The 22,099-nt window shown below is 49.0% G+C and overlaps 1 protein-coding gene and 1 pseudogene across 1 annotated transcript; one reads left to right on the forward strand and one right to left on the reverse strand.

The window, feature by feature from the left end:
* The first annotated feature begins 1,115 nt into the window (after positions 1 to 1,115).
* On the forward strand, positions 1,116 to 5,207 carry LOC136489398 (uncharacterized; annotated as a pseudogene).
* Positions 5,208 to 7,801: 2,594 nt separating this feature from the next.
* Positions 7,802 to 21,782, reverse strand: LOC136485463 (zein-alpha B49-like). Its single transcript, XM_066482338.1, has 3 exons — positions 21,654 to 21,782; positions 8,314 to 8,479; positions 7,802 to 8,190 (listed from the first exon to the last, which is right to left on the reverse strand). Exons 1-3 carry the CDS (start codon positions 21,780 to 21,782, stop codon positions 7,802 to 7,804), a joined length of 684 nt encoding a protein of 227 aa, XP_066338435.1.
* Positions 21,783 to 22,099: the final 317 nt, after the last annotated feature.

Below are 22,099 nucleotides of genomic sequence, written 5' to 3' on the forward strand. Positions count from 1 at the left end.
ATGAAACAAATTAATAATCACTTGAGAATAATTGTATATACTTCAGATATATATAAATATAAATCTAATATAATTACATGAAGCATACAAACACACCATGGTAAAGGAAAATTAATTAATGGCCCATTTATCCATAAATAATTAAAATACATAATTATTGATTACAATAAACAATTTCAAAGACAACAATTAGCAACAATTATACTTTACCCAATATCTTTCATACAAAACCTAGTCCAATTTCATCAAACATAAATTTACAAAAATGAAATTAATAAAAAAACCAAACCCTAGATCTAGATCCACATGCACATGAAACATCCATAAAACTAACTAAATGTTCACTAAAATCAAGAAACATGGACCAAATAAGGGTATGATCTTGTTCCCCTCCCTAATTTACCCTAGTACATTCAAAAGTTGGGTCTAATTTGCTTCATAAATAGCTCAAGCACCATAGAAGAGAGAGAAAAACAAAACTCTAATTACTCACTAACCAACCATTAAAACTTCAAAAAAAGTATGAAATAGCGTTTTCTTACCTTCTATAATCTCTCCACCAAAGGATTTAAGACCAAAACCTTCCTCCCTTAGTAGAGCAATTTTTGGGAGGTGCCCAAGGCCTCCCCACCTTTTTTTCACGGGTTGGAGTGAGTGACCCGAGAAGAAAGAAGGTGTTGCATATGTTTTATATGGGGGGCATTTGTAGGGGCGGCTGGTGATTGAGCCGCCCCTACAAATCGGAGCTATAAATACGGGGCCATTTGTAGGGGCGGCTCAATCACCAGCCACCCCTACAAATAGCATTTACAAGGGCGGCGGGTGATTGAGCCGCCCCTACAAATTAGACCCAATTTGTAGGGGCGACTCGTAACACCAGTCGCCCCTACTGTTCCATTTGTAGGGGCGGCTGGTGTCTGGACATCCGAGCACGCCACTGTAGGGGGTGGCTCCATCACCAGTCGCCCCTATAAAAAATCGAACCGTTGCTAAAAATTATTTTTTACGTAATGATGGGGGCTGCAGCTGGCCAGGTGGGCATGGGGGCTGCAGCAGGCCAGATGGACATGGGGGTAGCAGCTGGGCAGATGGGCATGGGAGCAGCAGTTGCCTAGATGGACATGGGAGCAGCTGGCGCTGGCGGCTTCGATGTTGCTGAGCCGAAGAGTAGGCCATCCTCGGTGGTGTCGCAGAAGGACGAGCAGGCTAATGCCGCTGAGATCTCGTCAATGATGTCCGTGACCGGCCCAGGGCCCACGACCACCACCATAGAGATGGATGGCATATGGAAGTAGAAGTACTGAAGAGGTGAACATGGATGGTGGAGGCAAAGACATGAATTCACATAAATATGCATGTAATATCTATATCTGCATTGCATTTGCATGGTCTCTATATTTCCCTAATAACTAGTTTGTAAGCTATGTGTGCATGCATGTACTAGTATATGCATCGTATCATTGCATACCTGGATATATAACATCTGGTTGTATTATAAAAAGCAAATTGGAGTTTGGTACAATATTATCGTGAACCTATATATTATATACATGTGAATTATAGTATGTTGTTGAATTATATGAACTTGATTGTTAAATTAAACGTTAAACTGCATGCATTTATATTGTGATATTTTTGTTAACTCTACTTACCGAATATGAATGTGATAGTTGTCAAGCCTGCTGACCTCTGTGGCTATCACATAGGAAGAAAACAAATCATTTCTTTTTTGTTTATAATGTTTGCGGCTGTGTGTTATAGGTACATCCTTCTAGGAAAGGCCAATTGTTTGGGGCTGCGCCAATTCATTTTTTTTTGTCTTCCTCTGTTTCTCTTTTGTTTCCATTGGAAGGGATGCTGCAGCCAGTGCCCATGAAGCCACAGGCATGCACCAACAATGACCTCGACCACTGGAATAGCCACCCAGGCCATCCATAAGGTGTCGTACATCGCCCTCCCTTTCCTCCGCCCAATTCTTGATAGCATAATTTAACACACATCAGAGAGGGGCCATGATAGAGGGATGCATATGAAGTTGTGCGCAAGAACATGGGCTTGTCTTGCGAAGAATTGGCAGCCCTGACAATGGTGCACTAGGTTTTCTGCATCTGTAATTACTGTAGACCAATAATAGCCGGATCTGAAAGCCTTTCCGACTAAGGTTCTGGAGGCGGCGTGATTGCCATTGCATCCTGAATGGATCTCCTTGAGGATTTGCTCGCTGTCCGTGGGTGTAATGCGCTTCATGAGTACTCGAGACGATGCGCCTCGTCAGTGTAACTTATGGGCGACTGAGACATAGTTCTTGCTCCTCCTAGTGACTTGTTCTGCTTGAACTTTTCCTCCGGCAGCTTGTGGTGTAGGATTGTTTGACGATGAATTTGTCAAACATTTTGGATAGTAAAAAAAGTCACAAAAGTGTCACATATGGAAGGACATAAGCTAACCACGAATGATTTTTGTGCAAATAACAAGTTCCACATGTACTCTGAGTATTCGACGCATAACCCGGTTGGTGTGCCCGATTAGGGGAGTGATATTTTAGGCTATATAGCAACCAAAGCAAGCACGCAGCTGAACATGCCCAACTCGTGCACTCGCTTGACCGTGTCCTCAAGAAGGTCGGGCTTCTAGGTGAACAGCCGATTGGAGTACAAAATATGTGTGCCAACAATCTTAGCAATGTTCACGTTACATCGCCGGAGTAAAGGGTGTTTGCTAGCAACTAAAGTTTATGAGGTGTCATATAGAGATATTGTATAGGGTGTTCGGATACTAATAAAAAAATAAATTACAGAATCCGTCAGTAATCCGCGAGACGAATTTATTAAGCCTGATTAATCTGTTATTAGCACATGTTTACTTTAGCACCACATTATCAAATCATGAACTAATTAGGTTTAAAAGATTCGTCTTACAAATTAGTCGCAAACTATGTATTTAGTTTCGTAAATAATTTATATTTAATACTCCATGTATATATCAAACGTTCGATGAGACGGTGACTAAAGTTAGGTTTAAGATGCGAAACACCCCCTGATAACCGGTAAGGGCAGGCTGGGGCGTCGTTAGGCCTGGCAACCTTGTCGAGACCCATATTGAGAAGGACAAGCCTGGGTTCGGCGACAGACGAAGGAGCTACAAGAGGACGCGGTGGTGGCGTAGGAGGTGAGGAGGCGGTGGAGGGAGACGAGGGGAGGGGCGTGCGAGGCAGCGTGGGAATGAAGACCGTCGAAGGGTAAACGGCGGAGGAAGCGGAAGGCCACGAGCGCTTGTGTCAACTTCCTCACCCTCTTGCGCCCGCGCCGGTTCAACGCCTGCGCCCGCCACGGTTGGATCCCTCGCGTCAGCTTTTTTTTCGCGTCTATCATTTCCTTGAGCGACCGCGGAAAGAAAGAAGACGGCCACGCAGACTTCCGCCGCCGCTTCTTGGGTCCCGTCGACGGCGAGATCTCCGGCTTCAGCGGCCTACTCCGGCTCGTCGACGATGGACGGATCTGGTGGCCGGAGTCGCAGGGCGGCGCGACACGCAAGGCCGCGCAGGCGGGCGCGGGGCCTCTCCCCACACGTGATCATCTTCCCCCTTGCGGCGCGGCTCCTCCTCTCCCCACGCCGCCAGGTCGCCGGGCGCCAGCCGCCGCCCCCACGGTGATAGCCTGCTCCTGACGAATTCCCTGTTTGCTTCCTGTGGATTGAGTCGGATCCTGATGTGCTCTATGTCTCCGGGCCAGGGATTGGCGGAACGCGGGATGGAGTCCGAGCGGGGGAAGCGCCTCCGAGAGGACTCCCTGATGCTCCGACACCCCCACCGCCGCGCAGAAGGTTTCGAGCCCACCACACCGGCTTCGGTTTCATCGTCCTCTTCTCCATCGTGATACAGAGTCTGTGATCTTGTTGTCCCAGGGAGTGAGTGCTCTGGCAATGTGCTCTTCCCAGGCGAGGTGATGCGAGGGCGGCACCTGCCCCGAGGAGGTGGAGGAGGAGCCCAAGGTGAAGCGGATGTGTGGAAGCTCCACGGAAGGGCCTGGACAGCAATTCTCCGGCCGCTGGAGAGGAAACGGCGGCTGGTCTTGATGGTCCGGGGAAGGGGAATGCCCAGGCCTCTGCTGAAGTCGCACAGAGCACTAACCTGAAGCGGGCCAGAAATGTAGGCTGCATACCAATTGTCCTCTCCTTCTCATATCATTTTTTTGTGGCTGATTTCTGTTCCATTTTGTGCCTGAATGAATCTGCAGCTGGCGGTTTGAATGGCAAGCAGGGCTGCTGCACTCGCGAGGGAGCTCAAGAACATCAAGTCAGAGCTGCACTTCATGCAGAGGAGAGGTGCGTTTTGCTAGAGGAGGAGAACGAGAGGCTCAGAGAGGGATGTGACGATGGAGTTTCCCCCGAAGAAGATGACTTGGTAATGGCGCAATGATGATTGCTTCTGCATTGGAGGACCAAATAAAATAGACAGACTAATTGCAGCATTCCGTATATTATGATATGATTACTTGTTGGAGCTTTAGGTAGGATTTGTTGCTATTTTTGCTGAGGATCGTCTTGTGCAGGTGAGGCTACAATTGGAGGCTCTGTTTGTAGAGAAGTCGCGGCTGGCGCAAGAGAACGCCAACCTGACGAGAGAGAACCAGAGCCTGATGCAGCTGGTTGAGTATCACCAGTTGACATCCCAGGATTTGAAGAAGGCGAGTTCAATGAGGCGTTCAGTTGATATTGAACTCTTTCGAACTTGGTCCATGCTCTGTGTACATCAGCACTCAAAGTGAGTTTAATCATGTTCTACACATGTTCTATTCTGAATACAGATTTGATGTCTTCACACTCAATCAGTCTGTAGTCTGTACCTCTGGATACGTGGTCTTTCACTCATTGTCTGCCTGAAGTCAAGTTTTTGGCAAGCTTCCAATGTTTGATCGGTGTGGTACAACCTTTTCCTTGTGATTTATTTTAATAATTTTATATCCACCTCAATTTATGTTTGTAATATGCCACTGTTACGTGTTTCTGCATTCACTATGTGAAGCACTCCATTCTGCGATCCAATTGTTACACTGCCTCTGACATTTTAGATGGTCTTTTGGATTAAATTTTTGTGTTTGCAAAAAGATTATGGTTTGTGTAAAATGGTTCGCTTCTGCTGTGATCCAGGAGAGAATGACTGTAAGCCATAGGAGCTATTAGTAGCCGGCCATGGAATAATCTTTGGTTGTTTGATTTGTATGCCCTGACAGTATATTGCCCATGGAGTAGCCGGCCATGAAATAATCTTTGCTTGTTTGATTTCTATTACCCGATATTGCTGTAGCGTTAGCACGGACAATATACTCTTTGGTTGTTTAATTTTTATTATCTGATATCGCCGTAGCGTTAGCACGGGCAATATACTAGTTAAGGAAAGTAGAACAAACTACATTGAATGTTAAATCTACAACGTAGCGCTAGAAAAACTACATTAAATGTTAGATGGCACCCAGGGTTCAAAATTTCTGTGAAATTTCGGCAATTTCGAGGGTGGCCTAAAGAAAATTCCAAAATTTTTACACTAATACATGTGTTTTATTGTAAATATATACGTCTAGGTTCATATATTTTCTATTGTTTATATTGCATATTCTTCTACTCAATAGACGTTAGTCATAAATCATGCTAATATTTTATCTGTATCTAAAATTTTAGAAATTTATGCTTCATTTTTAAGTCTCTAAAAAATTTGATGAAATTTCGAGTTTGAATTTCGATAATTTCGGAGGTGTCCCAAAAAGTTCTAATACCAAAATTGAAAACCCTTGGTTTCACCCTGAGTAATTTGAACCGTGACAAAGTAACGAACCAAGTCGCGGAAATCCGATTATCATGACCAGGTGCATTTATCTGCTCCCATTAACGTGCCGGCTAATGCTTTTGCCATCCAATGGTTCAAAACGTGGTTCAGTTGGAGGGATGAATGTTTGGTTGAGGAACAAGGGATGGAGCGGTTCTATTCTTACCGGTGTTTGGTTGAGGAACGAGCATTAGTACTTGATACAAAATTTTGTTCCTGAGTCTATTTGGTTCATGACATACATGAGCCATATCAAAATTTGGCAATGCCAAATCTAGGTAAGGCCCAATAAAGGGCAAAATTAGGAGCAACGCCAAAATCTAGAGAGCAAAAATACATTTGGACTGCTACCATATGAAATCCCATGAATATTGTTAGTGTGGCATGTGGGGTACAAATGTCACAATTATTTCGTATCAAAATATATCCAATATGGATCTTTGTTTTGTTGAAAAAAACATGATATTATGGCACAAATTATTTGGATATGGGATAAAAGTGATATTTTAGTTTAGAGTTGGTGAATCAAGAAACGTTGAGTTGCGTGCAACCAATGCCCTCCTACAGTCCTACCACATCATCCATATCACTGCATTCGGCCATGACAAATAGATCTGCCACAGCTTCGCTGTTTACTGTAGTTGGCATGCCAAAATTTGTTTGGTCATGGCAATTTCTAGCCTTCAACCAAATGGATGCAAAATTTTCTGGGCAGGCCAAACTGTCTTGGGCACCGGCACCAAACCAAAAATAGCCTGTGCGTGAAACATCAGTTAGCCTTTGTTGCGAGGACGTGGCAATGGATTAACTATTGATTTGGGGCCTATTTATACAAGTGAGAGCTCATGTATATCTATTCAAGTTTTGGCTTTTGCCAAAAAACAGATAAGCTATAGATGACATGGCACCTAGTCGATTTTGTAATTTAGTTATGAATTTCATTGGATTATATGGTCTGTGTAGGAAAGACAGTTTCCAACCAGGATTAGAAGGTGACCTTTAGTCCCGGTTTAAGCCACAGACCGGGACTAAATGTCTCTCCTAAAAAAGCCTGCTGCACTAGCCGTTGGGCAGGGGATTCTAGTCCCGGTTGGTAGCTCCAACCAGGACTAATTCTCTTATTAGTCCCAGGCCTAATCCTAACCGGGACTAACATAAAAAACTGAAAGTATGTTCTCTACTAGTGATCCCATCTTTGGTAATGCCACATAGCAGAAAAGTGAGCTAGCGTGTTGAGCAGTCAATTTCCCGTAAGTTTGGTGTTCCTCAACAAAATTTTCTTTAATTTATTCATGGGATAATAATTTAAACTTCATATCATAAATTTTATCGGGCAAGAAGTTTCGTACTTTATTGTTACCAACATGGTAATTGTTACTGATAGGGTCCAGCTGATTTAATGACCTTTGTGTTGTTAAGTTCATGGGCTCCAAAGATTTTCCTATATGTCTACAACACTATGGTGGCCTACACAATTTGGGTTCTAGTTGAAAACATATGCACTGAGTATTTACTAAAAGCAATAATTAAGAGTAAGACTTTTCGTGAACAACTTTGGACACCCATGTAGGTTTACTGATGAACTCATATTAAGTTTCGTCTGGTATATGTGCACCTGGTTTGAATGGCCATGGTCAAAGCATATGTGGCCATCACTTTCTCAAAAGAACATACCACATATGCAAGTACTCAACTACAAGTGCGTAGTCACATCAATCTTATAAACACACACGCACACCCAAATGAGAACATTCAAGAGGTCGGGCTGGCACATCTTTGGATTGATAAAATAATGTGGTATTGTCTATGTATTAACCAAGCATGTGTCTTTGATTATGATTTGATGTTTTCAATTGTATATACGAAGAACACAGTTAAGAAATTTGACTCAGATAAATCTCAATCAATATATTGATTATTCCCGGTAAGTTGCACACGCCGGTATGAGAGCTTTGTTATCAAGTACATCTCATATGTAATCTAGAAGGTGGCACCTCCAACGATGGGTTGCTGCCACGACAAGGCAGGGTTCATCAAAGATATCTGGTTGAATGGCAACAATTGTTGTTGCTGTAGGAAGGCGGTAGCCAATGGGTTAGCAACTGCCAGTGGGTTAACTGACAGCAGCGGTTGTTGTTGCAGGTATGCAGCGGTGTTTGCCATAGGCAGTTGGTTGAATGGAAGCAGTTGTTGTTGTAAGTAGGCAGCAGGGTTCGCCACGGCTAGTTGACTGAGCGCTGGTAGAATCTGTTGCAGCAGCTGTTGTTGTAGGTATGTAGCGGCATTGGCCGCAGCTAGTGGGTTGGATGGAAGCAGTTGTTGTTGTTGCAGGTAGGAGGCGGGGATCACCACGGCTAGTTGACTGAGCGCTGGTAGGAATTGTTGCAACTATTGTTGTTGCTGGTATGCAACAGCGTTCGCCACAACCAGTGGGTTGGATGCAAACAGCTGCTGTTGCAAGTAGGCGGTAGGGTTCACCGCAGCTAGTCGACTGAGTGCTGGCAGGAACTGTTGCTGTTGTTGCGCTATGATGGTCTGTATGGTTAGATGGGCTGAGGATTGCTGTTGCAATTGGGCAATTGGTTGTTGTAAGATGCTCGTTGCAAGCACCTGTTGTAGCCTATAGGCCTGCTCAGCTGGGTTTTCAAACCCCATAGTGTGGGGGTATTAACCCCTATACCCTTATGGCTAAGCTTGGGCTGGCCCGGATTGATGGGTTCAGTCCACCCAAAAGACGACGTGCGGCCCAGTTAACCTGATCGGAGTCCCGCACAAGGAATCAAGATGGATTTGGCGACCAAGCAGGATCCTGGTCGGTTAGAATAGGAATCCTTATCCGGCCACATATGGCAATTGTAACTGACTAGGATTAGTTTCCAGATCTGTAACCCTGCCCCCCGGACTATATAAGGCGGGCAGGGGACCCCTCTAAAAAACATCTCTCATTGACATACAGCAATACAAATCAGACGCAGGACGTAGGTATTACGCCTTCTTGGCGGCCGAACCTGGATAAAACCTCGTGTCCGTCTTGCGTCACCGTCCTGTTTGGGGCTTGCGCATCTGTCTGCCGATAATCTACTACCTTGGGCATACCCCTAGGTAGACTGCCGACCATATTTCGTCGACAGTGGTGCGCCAGGTAGGGGGTGTGCGTACTGCTCTCCAAGCAAACAAGATGGTCATCATCTTCGGCTCCATGGCTACGCCCAACGGCCTCACGTTCACCGTCGGCCAGATCACCTGGACCACCGGCTCCGACGACTCCATCGCCATGACCACGGAGGAGGCGTGGATTCAGCCTGCGCCGACGCCTACTTCACCTGCATCGGCTACGGCTCCGACCACGGTGAACATGGCTCCGACCCCGGTGAACATGGCTCCGACCACGGTGAACACGGCTCCAACCACAACGGATATGGCTCCAACCACGATGGACCTGGCTCCGACCACGGGACATCTGGCTCCGACCACGCCGACAACCCGTCATCCGCTTCCCCGCTACAGAGGAAAGCAGATCGACAACACCGACCTGCTCGACTCCGTTGATCGGGTCGGCATCCAACTCGCTGAAACCCTGGCTCTGGTAAGTACGATTCAAAGCCAACCTAACGAGCAGGTAACAGCTCCCCACAACAGATCTATCCGACCAGTTCGGACCAGTCGCCCTGCGTGACTTGGAACAGATCTTGTGGTCGTATCAACTCCTGAGGGGCGTTTCGCTCGTCGCCGGCCAGCCGTCGCGATGGGTCTCCAACTCTGCGAGTACGAAGTCCCGACGGAGAACCACCAGGTCCAGCCCTACGGCCTGCAAAACGCTGCCTCCTGCTACGCGAACAACCTGCGACGCCGCTCGGATCTGTGTCCTATACACCGATCTCGGCCGAAGCCATGCAACATCGTCAACATGGTTCGGATTGAAGATTATCAAGAAGGATCCGTCCACACAGTCCGAGAGGGTGACTCCAGCTCCTCATCCGGCATCGCATCCAACGCATCTGTCCACACCGAGCTTCAGCGTCACGAAGATGAAGGCGTCAAATATGATCTGGATCTACCAGACCACGCCCTGGGTTTCCCCCAATTTCCGTCTTTCCCGCCAAGACGAGGGGATTTGATCCATGTTGTCAGCAACAACGAGCCGCCAACAGTTGGCGAAACAGAACAAGAAAAGACTGCACGCGAAGCACGCAATATTGATCGGTTTAATCGCCGGCAAATCGAAGCTGAAGCAGACCAGGAGGCACGACGCATAAGGGTCCAACCACGTGACCTCAACAATGCTTTCGATAGGGTGGGGGACAAACAAGTCTTCAAGACCCCAAGCGCCAACGTAGCCGTCGCCATGGCGACAATACAGCGGCTGCCCAACACTCCCGAGACCCAAGCGATCCGTGATGACATACAAGCTTATCTGACAGCTGCCATGGCTCAGACCGCAGAGATGAATCAAGCCCGGGCTCCATCCGTTTCTATCGAATCAAGCCACAGCCGCCAATACTCAAGTCGCTCACAGCCACTCAACCAACGTGGCTCGCGCAATAACGACCCATCGAACAACCGTCAAGGCGGAAACGGTGGTCATGATGGTGGTCGGGACGACAACCGCCGCCGGGAGGATAACCGCCACGACGTTCGAGGCGACAACCGCCGAGATAACCACGACAATCGCCGTGATAACCACGGTCGCAGGGCTAATCCAGATGGCAATCGAGATCGCCGCGATGGCAATAACGATCTCCGCCATTACCTCGTCGGACGTGATCTGCGCGCTCGCATCAACCAGAGAGCCAACGATCGTGCATCCCATGAAAGCTATCGCCGTATGGAATATGACACTGCCCACGGCCCACCGGGTTTGAAGCAGTTCACTCCACACCTTCGCCAAGTCATATGGCCTAAGAATTTCAAACTCGAGAAACTTCAGAAGTACGATGGCAAGGAAAACCCTGAATTATGGGTCATGCTCTACGAAACTGCGTGCCGCTTAGCCATGGCTGACGAGCATGTCATGTCTAACTACTTCCCAGTCGCTGTTGGTCATGCAGGTCACCAATGGCTGGTTAGCTTGCCAGCGAACTATTTTGACTCTTGGCAGGAGCTCAGGCAGGCCTTCATCGACAATTTCATCGCTACTTGTGAACAACCAGGCAACAAGTACGACCTGCAACGGATCCGAGATCGAAAGGATGAACCACTGCGCGAGTACGTTCGGCGTTTCTCGGAGATGCGCATCAAGGTTCCATCAATCTCCGACAACGAAGCAATCGAGGCTTTCGTCACCGGCCTCTGGTTCCACGACGCCCTAAGAGACAAGCTCCTCCGAAAGAGACCCGAATCAGTAACAGCGCTTTTGGCCATCGCTAAGAAATACGCGGACGCTGACGACGCTAAAAAGATAATCATTGAAGAAGCAGCAAGGGTTCCACGCTCCGACCACCCTCCACACCGCGACGATTACCGCGGCAATCGTGGTCGGAACGACAATTTTGACCGCCGCAACCAGCGCAACAACTCCCGCGACCATCGTGATCAACGTAATCAGCGGCGCAACCGCCGTGACGATTACAGGAGCAAACGCGCTCGGGAAGACGACGGCGAGGTCAATACCGTGAAAAAGGGCAGCGGACGTCGTAACTACGAGGACGACTACGCCAAAGCATTGAAGGGGCCCTGCCAGCTCCATCCTAAGTCGAACCACACCATGGAGAATTGCCGCGTCCTCAAGACTATCTACACGCGTCAACAGGCTTCGGGTACGTCCGACAAGCCTAACGACGCGGGGGAACAGCGCAACGAGGACAACGACGACGACGATGCAGACCCTCATCATAAATACGTCAAGCTGACTGATCACGTGCACACCATCATCGGCGGCAAGGTGTCCATTGAGACCAAACGAGAACGCAAGCTGCTCGCCCATGCTTGCTTGAACGTGGCAAACACCGACAACCTTCTCACCGATCCGCGGTTTCCTCCGTGGTCTCACCGTGAAATCTACTTCAGCAAGAAGGACCAATGGGCCGCCATACCCGAGCCAGGGCGTTTTCCCCTGGTCCTTGATCCTTGTATCAACAAGGTTCAATTCGACAGGGTACTGATAGACGGCGGCAGCTCCATTGATATACTGTTCAAGAACAGCCTGCCCGCTCTGAAAATAGCCCAGGCGGACCTAAAGCCGTACGAGGCACAGTTCTGGGGCGTTCTCCCCGGACAGAGCTCCACACCTCTCGGGCAGATCATGCTACCTGTGCAATTTGGGACTCCAGACCACTTTCGCACCGACTACGTCAACTTCGTGGTCGCTGATTTCGACGGCACCTACCATGCTATTCTTGGTCGACCGTCGCTCACCAAGTTCATGGCCATACCTCATTACAGGTATCTGGTGCTCAAGATGCCTACTGAGAAAGGAGTTTTAACCCTCAAGGGCAACGTATACGCAGCTTATACCTGCGAGGATGACAGCTTCAAAATAGCAGAGGCCCACGACCTCTCTATTCGCATGGCCGAGACCATGCTCGACGCTAAGAAGACCTCGGCCGATCACCTGGAGATCCCAGAGCTCGAGGCTCCACGCAAGAACATCAGGTCCAAGGAGCACAAGACGATCCAGCTGGTCGAGGGCGATCCCAGCAAAACGGCCCTCATCGGGGCCGACCTGGATCCCAAATAGGAAGACGCGCTCGTTAGGTTCTTGAGGGGCAACGTGGATGTGTTTGCATGGAAACCTTCCGACATGCCCGGTGTACCTCGGAACTTGATTGAGCACTCCTTAAATATCAACAGCAAGGCCAAACCAATCAAGCAGAAGCTACGACGGTTCGCTCGCGACAAAAAGGAGGCGATTAGGGTAGAAGTTACACGGCTTTTGGCAGCTGGATTTATCAAAGAAGTGTATCATCCGAAATGGTTAGCCAACCCGGTTCTTGTACGCAAAAAGAATAATGAATGGAGAATGTGCGTTGATTACACTGATCTCAACAAACACTGCCCTAAGGACCCCTTTGGCTTACCTCGCATAGACGAGGTCGTAGATTCAACCGCCGGTTGCGAGCTGCTTTCCTTTCTCGATTGCTACTCTGGTTATCACCAGATCGCTCTCAAAAAGGACGACCAGATCAAGACATCTTTCATCACGCCTTTCGGCGCCTACTGCTACACGACTATGTCGTTCGGGCTCAAAAACGCCGGTGCTACCTACCAACGCGCTATACAGGCCTGCCTCAACGACGAGATAAAAGACGGCCTCATCGAGGCTTACGTCGACGATGTAGTTGTCAAAACCAAGGAAGCACATACCCTTGTTGACAATCTGGAACGCACCTTCGCAGCCCTTAATGCGTTCCAATGGAAATTAAACCCAAAGAAGTGCATCTTTGGTGTCCCTTCTGGCATATTGCTCGGCAACGTCGTCAGTTACGATGGCATACGCCCTAACCCGGAGAAAGTCAAAGCTGTCTTAGACATGAAGCCCCCAAAAAAGGTGAAGGATGTCCAGAAGCTTACCGACTGCATGGCTGCTCTAAGCCGTTTCATATCAAGATTAGGAGAAAAAGGACTACCGTTTTTCAAACTGCTCAAAGCGTCCGAGAAGTTTGAGTGGTCGGAGGAAGCAGACGCTGCCTTCACGCAGCTGAAACAATACCTCACGTCACCTCCGGTACTTACTGCTCCCAGAGAAGACGAAACTCTCCTACTTTACATTGCGGCAACCGATCGGGTGGTTTCCACTACAATGGTGGTCGAGCGCGACGAGCCCGGCCACGCCTACAAGGTACAGCGGCCAATTTATTTCATTAGTGAGGTACTCAACGAATCCAAGACCAGGTACCCACAGATTCAGAAACTGCTCTATGCCATACTGATAACATCCCGAAAGTTGAGACATTACTTCGACGGATATCGTGTGGTGGTCATGACCGAGTATCCTTTGGGGGACATCATTCGCAATAAGGATGCGAACGGGCACATCGTCAAATGGGCAATGGACCTATGCCCCTTTTCCTTGGAATTTGCAAGCCGTACTACAATCAAGTCTCAGGCACTCGTCGATTTCATCGTCGAGTGGACAGACTTAAGCACGCCTGCCTCTCCGGGATCCGACGAATATTGAACGATGTACTTCGACGGTTCTCTCAACATTGACGGTGCGGGAGCAGGAGTTCTTTTCGTGTCACCATCCAAGGAGCAGCTCCGGTACGTCCTCAGGATTTATTTCCTAGCATCTAATAATGCCGCCGAGTATGAAGCATGCCTGCATGGTCTACGCATTGCGGTTGAGCTTGGAGTTAAACGTCTCTATGTCTACGGAGATTCAGCTCTGGTCATCAACCAACTCAACAAGGACTGGGACACGACCAGTGAAAAGATGGACGCATATTGCAAATCGATAAGAAAGCTGGAAGGCAGGTTCTATGGCATCGAGTACATACACGTGGTCTGGGACAAGAACCAGGCAGCGGATGCGTTGTCAAAGTTAGGATCATCCCGAGCCAAAATCCCACATGGCGTATTCGTCCAAGACCTGCTCACGCCCTCCATTGAAGATGAAGATTCAACGACCGACAAAGTTTCAGACCAGCAATTAGTGGCTACGGTTCTAGCGCCGAGCACAACCGAGCCGCTTCCGACCACTCATGAGAAGGACTGGAGAACACCTTTCATCAAGTACTTAACAGATGGTAGCGGTTATATCGATCGAACAAAAAATGAGCGCCTGATGCGTCGTAGTAAGCAGTATCTGCTCGTCGATGGCAAGTTATGGCGCAAAAACGCTAAGGAGGAAATCCTGATGAAGTGTATAACCTAGGAGGTAGGCGAGCATCTCCTAGACCAAATCCACTCTGGCTCCTGCGGCAACCATGCGGCCTCAAGAACACTGGTTGGTAAGGCTTTTCGAGCAGGGTTCTATTGGCCGTCAGTAGTGGCCGACGCAGAGAAGCTAGTCCGCCGCTGTGAGGGTTGCCAGTTCTTCTCCAAGAGAATCCATGTACCAGCACATGAGATCCAGATGATTCCAGCCTCTTGGCCATTCGCATGCTGGGGACTGGACATGATCGGGCCTTTCAAACCAGCTCCTGGGAAATTTACATGCGTCTTCGTGCTAATTGATAAGTTTTCTAAGTGGATAGAATACATGCCTCTGGTACAGGCATCCTCAGAGAAAGCTGTCACATTCCTCGACTAGGTCATCCACCGTTTCGGCGTGCCCAACAGCATCATTACTGATCTGGGTACTCAGTTCATCGGGAACGCTTTTTGGGACTTCTGCGATGAAAGGAGCATAGTTGTAAAATACGTCTCGGTGGCGCATCCTAGAGCTAATGGACAAGTTGAGCGGGCAAATGGCATGATCTTGGACGCATTGAAGAAGAGGATGTTCAGAGAAAACGATAAAGCTCCTGGAAGATGGCTCAAGGAGTTACCAGCCGTGGTCTGGGGCCTCCGAACTCAGCCCAGTCGTAACACCGGCGTCTCACCATATTTTATGGTTTACGGCGCTGAGGCAGTCCTCCCACCAGATATAGCTTTCAGATCAGCATGGGTAGAGAACTTCGACAAAGGCAAGGTCAATGAAGTACGGGAGCTAGAAGTCAACAGCGCAGAAGAGAAAAGGCTTGACTCTTGCGTACGCACGGCCAAATACCTTGCTGTTTTGCGCAGGTACTACAACAAGAACGTTAAAGAGCATTTCTTCGTGGTCGGGGACTTAGTCCTAAAGTGGAAGACGAACCAGGCTGGTGTCCACAAACTCGCAACCCCATGGGAGGGACCCTTCATGATCAAGGAAGTCACACGTCCAACGTCTTACAGGTTAGCTCATCTGGACGGCACGGACGTACCGAACTCATGGCACATCGACAAGCTTAGACGTTTCTATGCTTAACTACTGAGATATGTACTCTACTTGTATTTTCGATTTACTTTACTAAAGCAACTATGATTTCTCCGACCACTCTAATGTGTCACTCCGAATTTTATGGTTATTCTAACTTAAGCCAGTACAAGCCGACCACCACTCCTTCTACAGTTTTCAGAGCAGGCCCTGTCTCCGGTTCCTCCCAACACATGCACAGGATCCGCTCTCTACGTTGCGGGTGATCGGCAGGTCCCCCCTGGTTTGACTTGTCTGCGTCCACGTGTGCACAGGTCATAGTACCTCACACTCCGACCACATGCTAGACTAGGGCCGCACAAACTTTTCAGGATGACGTGTCGAGCAAAACGGTACAACTAAACAGAACGTTAACACGTTCCCACTTAGTTACACCAACAAAAAATTTCAAGCTTAAAGTACGTTTTGTATAAAACAAACAAGCTTATAATGATATACAGTTACGTTATTACAAGCTTGCCTGAAAAGGCTCAAGTTTACAATAACACAACTATGTCCTCCTTCTACAGCTCTAAGCCTATTACATTGGCTGGTCGGGGCACATGGCATTTACTGCTCGCCGCCTCTGATACCCTACTCGAGTCTCGGGGACACTTGAGCTAGTCAAGCTGAAGGGGATGGCCCCACCGGTGCCTGGCTGGTCGAGACCGTAGGCTTCGTTGGTTGGCTTGCAGCTGATGGCATTTCCAGCTGGCTTGTCGATGGCAGACCCTGCACAGGTGCTGTCCCACCTCCGCACAGGTTAATATCGCCAATTATCTTTGACGACAAATCCAGCTGGGCCGTCCGAAGCTCTTCGGCCTTATCTGGGTCTATCTCCTTCGGGTACCCAGCCTCCAAGCGTTTGAGATCGATCAGGGGGTAGTGAGCACGCACCATGCTTAGCACATGGGCACCCGTGTACTCACCCGCCTCCTTTACGAAGTCTTGGAACCATCCCCATGCTTGCTTGCATCTCTCGACCAATCCGAGCTGGGGTGTCCTTAGCTCTTCCTCTGTGAGCGCCGGGTCGATAAGGTCGAGGACGGGCACAATGCCAGTTGCCATTTCTTGGCACCGCTTGTTCCACGTGTCCCGCTCCTTGGTGGCCTTAAGGCATTGTGCTTTCCAGTCGTCACGCTCCTTGATCACGGCCTCTAGGTGCCTCTTGGCATTGACTTTCAAAACTGAAAGCAGTACAAGACATCAAACGTGATGACACGACAAGGCAAGGTGGGCAATAGAATGAGAAAGGTGGTCTGGAGTGCTTACTTTTTAGGTCGTCTTTCATTCTGTTAGTGTGGTCTTGGAGTTCCGACTGGCTGCGTGCCAGTTTCTCGTTGTCCTCCTTCAGGCGACCACATTCTGCAAGCACACGGCTGTTCTCCCCCTGGAGGCGGGTCACTTCAGCTTCTAAACCTACATTACAGCTATTACTGCCAAGAACACAATAACACAAGTCCCGCACTTGCTATGATACGGTGAAAACTTACCTGTTCTCTCCCGCTCTTTGTTTTTGAGCTGGCCGACCAGGTTTTGGTTCTGTGCTTCTCGGTCTGTCCTCTCCTGGTCGGCGGCTTCAAGTTGGTGCCGTAGGCGTTCCACTTCAGCCGTCAGCTCCTTATTGGTCGTCGTGATTCCTTCTATCTGGTCGAAGCACCTTTTTTGGTATCTTGCAGTTTTCATCAAGTCCTGCATTCAGACAAGCTACGTCAGACGGTTTGACTACACAACAGGGTCAAAGAACTCAAGCCAAATATACCTGGACTTCCGTCACCAGACGCTTGGCGGCCCGTTCGACTCTTAAGGTCTCTTCGACCTCTGGGATTTCCTCGTGCATGACCCATTCGTCGTTCCGATAGCGCGACACATATACATGTTGTCGCCTATCTTGGGGACGGCCCAGGACTTCTTCCACTTCTTCCTCTTCAGCCTCCTGTTCGGGAGGCGGCACTGGTCTGGAGTTCGTAGACTCCACGACCACCAGGGCTTTCCCATGAGCCGTCGCGTCGGCAACCATGTTCTGGGCAACTTCTGGCTACTGCCCCTCGGCTAGATCCAGCTCCCTTGGCGCCGTGGTATCCGCCTCAGCAGGGTTCGTGCTTGGAGCACTTGTATTCTGCTCGGTTGTCTTCTTGACCAGCTGCTCGGGGACTGGCGTCTGGTCGTCCGCCTGCTGAGGCCCAGGCGGAGTCCCTGCCATGGGCTCCTCCATGGCTGGGTGCTGGGCAGTTTGTCCCGCCGTTGTTGGTGAGGACGTTCCGCACCTAGCTAGCTGGTCGGGGCTTTCGGTGGATGCCGATCTAATGCATTCAGAGACAAATTCAGAAGATAATAGCATCCAATGCAAAATGCAAGCTTACATAAAAAACATAGATACTTACAGTTTCGACTTGCGGAAGGATGTGGCGAAGGAACGTCTCCTCGACCGCCCCTGCTCCGCTTCCTCGGCAGTTTCCACCGGGACTTTTTCAACCTCCGGTACGGGCGTCGGAGTATGATGTGGCATGTTTCCTTCGCCTATCCTCTGTGTCGCAGTGGTCGGTGTTGTGACAACTGCTGGCCCAGAGGAGCCACCCTGCTCCGTCGGTCCCACCTGCTTTCTCCTCTTTCGGGGGACGAGCCAGAAGATGTCCGCATCCTCTACTTCGTCATCCGACAGGGGGAAGATGGCTTGACATCATTTGCTGGCAGCCGGACGCTTGCCAGCAGCTCTGGTCGAGGCGTCCTCTACGGTCTCGAGAACCGCCCAGTGAACGTCGTTGGTCCTGGCGCTGGTCTGGGTGGCTGGGCCGGTAGCTTGCGGCCATTCTACACCGAGGGGAGGCGACACGAACACTTCTGCCCGGTCACGGCCATTACACTGAGACACAAAATGAAGGAAAATACAGTTATTTTCTTGATACAACATGACTCTACAGTTAAAAGGAGGCGTCATTTACCTTTGGGGGAGGTCGAGCCAGCTTGAAGGCGTGCTCGATGGCGTTCAGTGCAACATAATTGGGATTGGCCAGGTTGAACAGCTCTCCAATCCTGGCCTTGATCTCCATCTTATCGAGCGGCTCCTTCCTGGTCCTCGTTGGATCAGTGCCTCCTTGGTACTCGAAGCCAGGATGAATCCTTTTCTGGCAGGGCTGAATTCTTTGGCTGATGAAGTTGCCGACCACGCTCGGGCCATCAAGCCTTCCCCACAGGATCATCCCGAGCAGTTCGGCGATCTGCTCCAAGTTCTCGGGCTTCTCCGACCAGCTACTCTTCTTCTCTGGAATCAGCCCCACATCGCACAGAGTGATGGTGTTCGGCTCTTCACGGATGTAGAACCACTTCTTGTACCACTCGTCCAATGAGGTGTTCCAGGGGCAGTGCAGGTATTGAGCCTTCATGCCGTCACGCAGGTTCAGGTAGATGCCTCCGGTGATCTTCGAGCCACCGCTCCCTTTCTTCCGAAGACAGAACAGGTGGCGAAAGAGGTCGAAATGGGGTTGGAAGCCACCATAAGCCTCACAGAGATGGATGAAGGTGGAGACAAGAAGAATCGAGTTGGGATGCAGATTGCAAATCCCAATCTCATAGTACAAGCAGAGACCCTGAAGGAAAGGGTGCACTGGAATCCCAAAACCTCGTTTGAAGAAGTCTTCAAAGACCACAATCTCACCTGGTTGTGGATCGGGGAAGCTTTCTCCTTCCGGCGCACGCCATCCCGCAAGTGCCTTGTTGTGGAGCACTCCCATGGCGACGAGGTCCTCGATGGTCTGCTCATTGCTCCACGACTTCCACCATTCCTTCGCCATGACCCCGCCTTTCTTCTGGGCGTCTCTCTTCGCCATTAGTTCGTCCTTACTAAGTGGGTGGATGTGGGAGACCGAGGGGATTGGCGATGATTTTTGGGGGAATAGGGTTTCGGCAGGAAGAAGAAGAAGGTTGTGGCGGCGGATGACAATGGGGAACGGTGTGAGTAACTTACCAGATCTACATTATATAAAACAAAGAGCACCGTCGTTTCGTTCGTCCGAGAATATTGGGAGTCGTGCGCACGCGCCGCAGACGGTTGTTCACACAACCTTGAAATCTACGCCAATAAATACGCTCCTTCGTTAACAGTGTACACGCCTCTTCGTTGATGGTGTAAGAGGGCCCACACTGACACACCTCAATACAGGTGTCAACCGACTGTTTGCAAAAAAAAAGAAGAAGAAGAAGACAGAATGACGTACTATACCTATTTACTTTTTTGACCAGACGTGTCAGACTGGACTTGGAAAAGAATAGAGAAAAATAAGTACACCAAATAATAATACAAGCAGCGCAAGTGATCATGGATTTGCCCTGACCACTACTGTGCTCGGGGACTGCCCAGACCACTACTGTGCTTGGAACTGCCCAGACCACTACTGTGCTCGGGGACTGCCCAGACCACTACTGTGCTCGGGGACTGCCCAGACCACTACTGTGCTTGGATACTGCCCAGACCACTTTTGTGCTCGGGGACTGCTCCGACCACGGCCGTGCCCGGGGACTGCTCCGACCATTACCATATTCAGGAACTACTATGACCACCGTCGTGCTCGGGGACTCTCCCGACCACTTCTTATAGTTTTGCTCTCCTCGGCTACATGTGATTTGTACTCACATACAGTTGAGAGACATTTATTTAGACCTTACTACAAGGCTCATACTTCGCCTTCCAGCAAGCTCGGGGACTACGTCGGTGCGATGCACCTGCCGGTGTGTCTTGTTTTGCCTATACGGCAATTGGATTCTTAACTTTAGCGGAATTTCTTTTTTAAACCCTGGCACCACGTGCCTGCGTCACCTACTACCAGGCTCGGGGACTAAGTGGGCACACTTCACCTTGCGGTGAATGTGTTTGTTTAAATCGAACCCTGTGCTTTGAATGATTATAAGGATTATTAATATGCTCGGGGACTGCCCCGACCACCGCTTGAATAAAGGTTCTCCTTGGCTACATGTGATTTATACTCACATACAGTTAAGAGACATTTCTTTAGACCTTGCTACAAGGCTCATACTTTGCCTTCCAGCAAGCTTGGGGACTACGTCGGTACGATGCACCTGCCGGTGCATCATGTTTTGCCTGTACGACAATTCGGTTTTCAACTAAACTATGAATTCTTTTTAGACCCTGGCACCACGTGCCTACGTCACCTACTACCAGGCTCGGGGACTAAGTGGGCACACTTCACCTTGCGGTGAATGTGTTTGTTTTTCGACCCCTATGCTTCTGATGTTCAAGGACGCTATGCTTCAAGACCACTTATATTTCTTATCAGAAATACAAGTGGGCACACTTCTCAGGACAGAAATCTTTTTCTTTTTTCTTAAGAGCACCATACATTCTTCGGACAACCTACTTCTCCGGTGATGACGGTGGTTGGAGGCGTCAAGGATTCAAGCCTCGCTTGTCGGAGAAGGTTAAAATGGCGTGTCGCAGCATAATACATGATGCTCGGGGACTAGCTGTGGGGGTATTAACCCCTATACCCTTACGGCTAAGCTTGGGCTGGCCCGGATTGATGGGTTCAGTCCACCCGAAAGACGACGTGCGGCCCAGTTAACCTGATTGGAGTCCCGCACAAGGAATCAAGACGTATTTGGCGACCAAGCAGGATCCTGGTCGGTTAGAATAGGAATCCTTATCCGGCCACATATGACAATTGTAACTGACTAGGATTAGTTTCCAGATCTGTAACCCTGCCCCCCGGACTATATAAGGCGGGCAGGGGACCCCTCTAAAAAACATCTCTCATTGACATACAACAATACAAATCAGACGCAGGACGTAGGTATTACGCCTTCTTGGCGGCCGAACCTGGATAAAACCTCGTGTCCGTCTTGCGTCACCGTCCTGTTTGGGGCTTGCGCATCTGTCTGCCGATAATCTACTACCTTGGGCATACCCTTAGGTAGACTGCCGACCATATTTCGTTGACACATAGCAGTAATTGGTGGGAGGAATTGTGGAATAATAGCATTATGAGCAAGTGAGCACTGCGGAATAATGATCGCAGTTGTGCTCACTGAAAGAGCAAGGAGCGCAAGGAGGGCAAATATCTTGGTAGCCATTGTTGCGAGGACGTTGCTAGTGCGTTTCACTTCGTATGTTTCTGATTGCTCTCAATGCTATGGGCGATGGATTAACTACTAATTTGGAGCCTATTTATACAAGTGAGAGCTCATGTATATCTATTCAGATTTTGGCTTTTGCCAAAAAAACAGATAAGCTATAGATGACATGGCACCTAGTCGATTTTTTTCATTTAATTCTGAATTTCATTGGATTATATGGTCTGTGTAGGAAAGACCGTTTCCACTATGTACAAGAAAAAAATGTTTATTTTTGTTGGAATTCTTTTGATACACGAGGAATGACATGCATGATC

Source organism: Miscanthus floridulus, chromosome 10, assembly GCF_019320115.1.
Source record: "Miscanthus floridulus cultivar M001 chromosome 10, ASM1932011v1, whole genome shotgun sequence".
Taxonomy (NCBI): Eukaryota; Viridiplantae; Streptophyta; class Magnoliopsida; order Poales; family Poaceae; genus Miscanthus; species Miscanthus floridulus.

Coding starts and splice junctions, on each gene's coding strand:
- LOC136485463 (XM_066482338.1), bottom strand. CDS start 21,782: ATGGCTACCAAGATATTTGCCCTCCTTGCGCTCCTTGCTCTTTCAGTG. Junction 8,480..21,653: donor TCCTCCCACCAATTACTGCT/ATGTGTCAACGA, acceptor TAATACCCCCAC/ACTATGGGGTTTGAAAACCC. Junction 8,191..8,313: donor ACAGTTCCTGCCAGCACTCA/GTCGACTAGCTG, acceptor AATTCCTACCAG/CGCTCAGTCAACTAGCCGTG.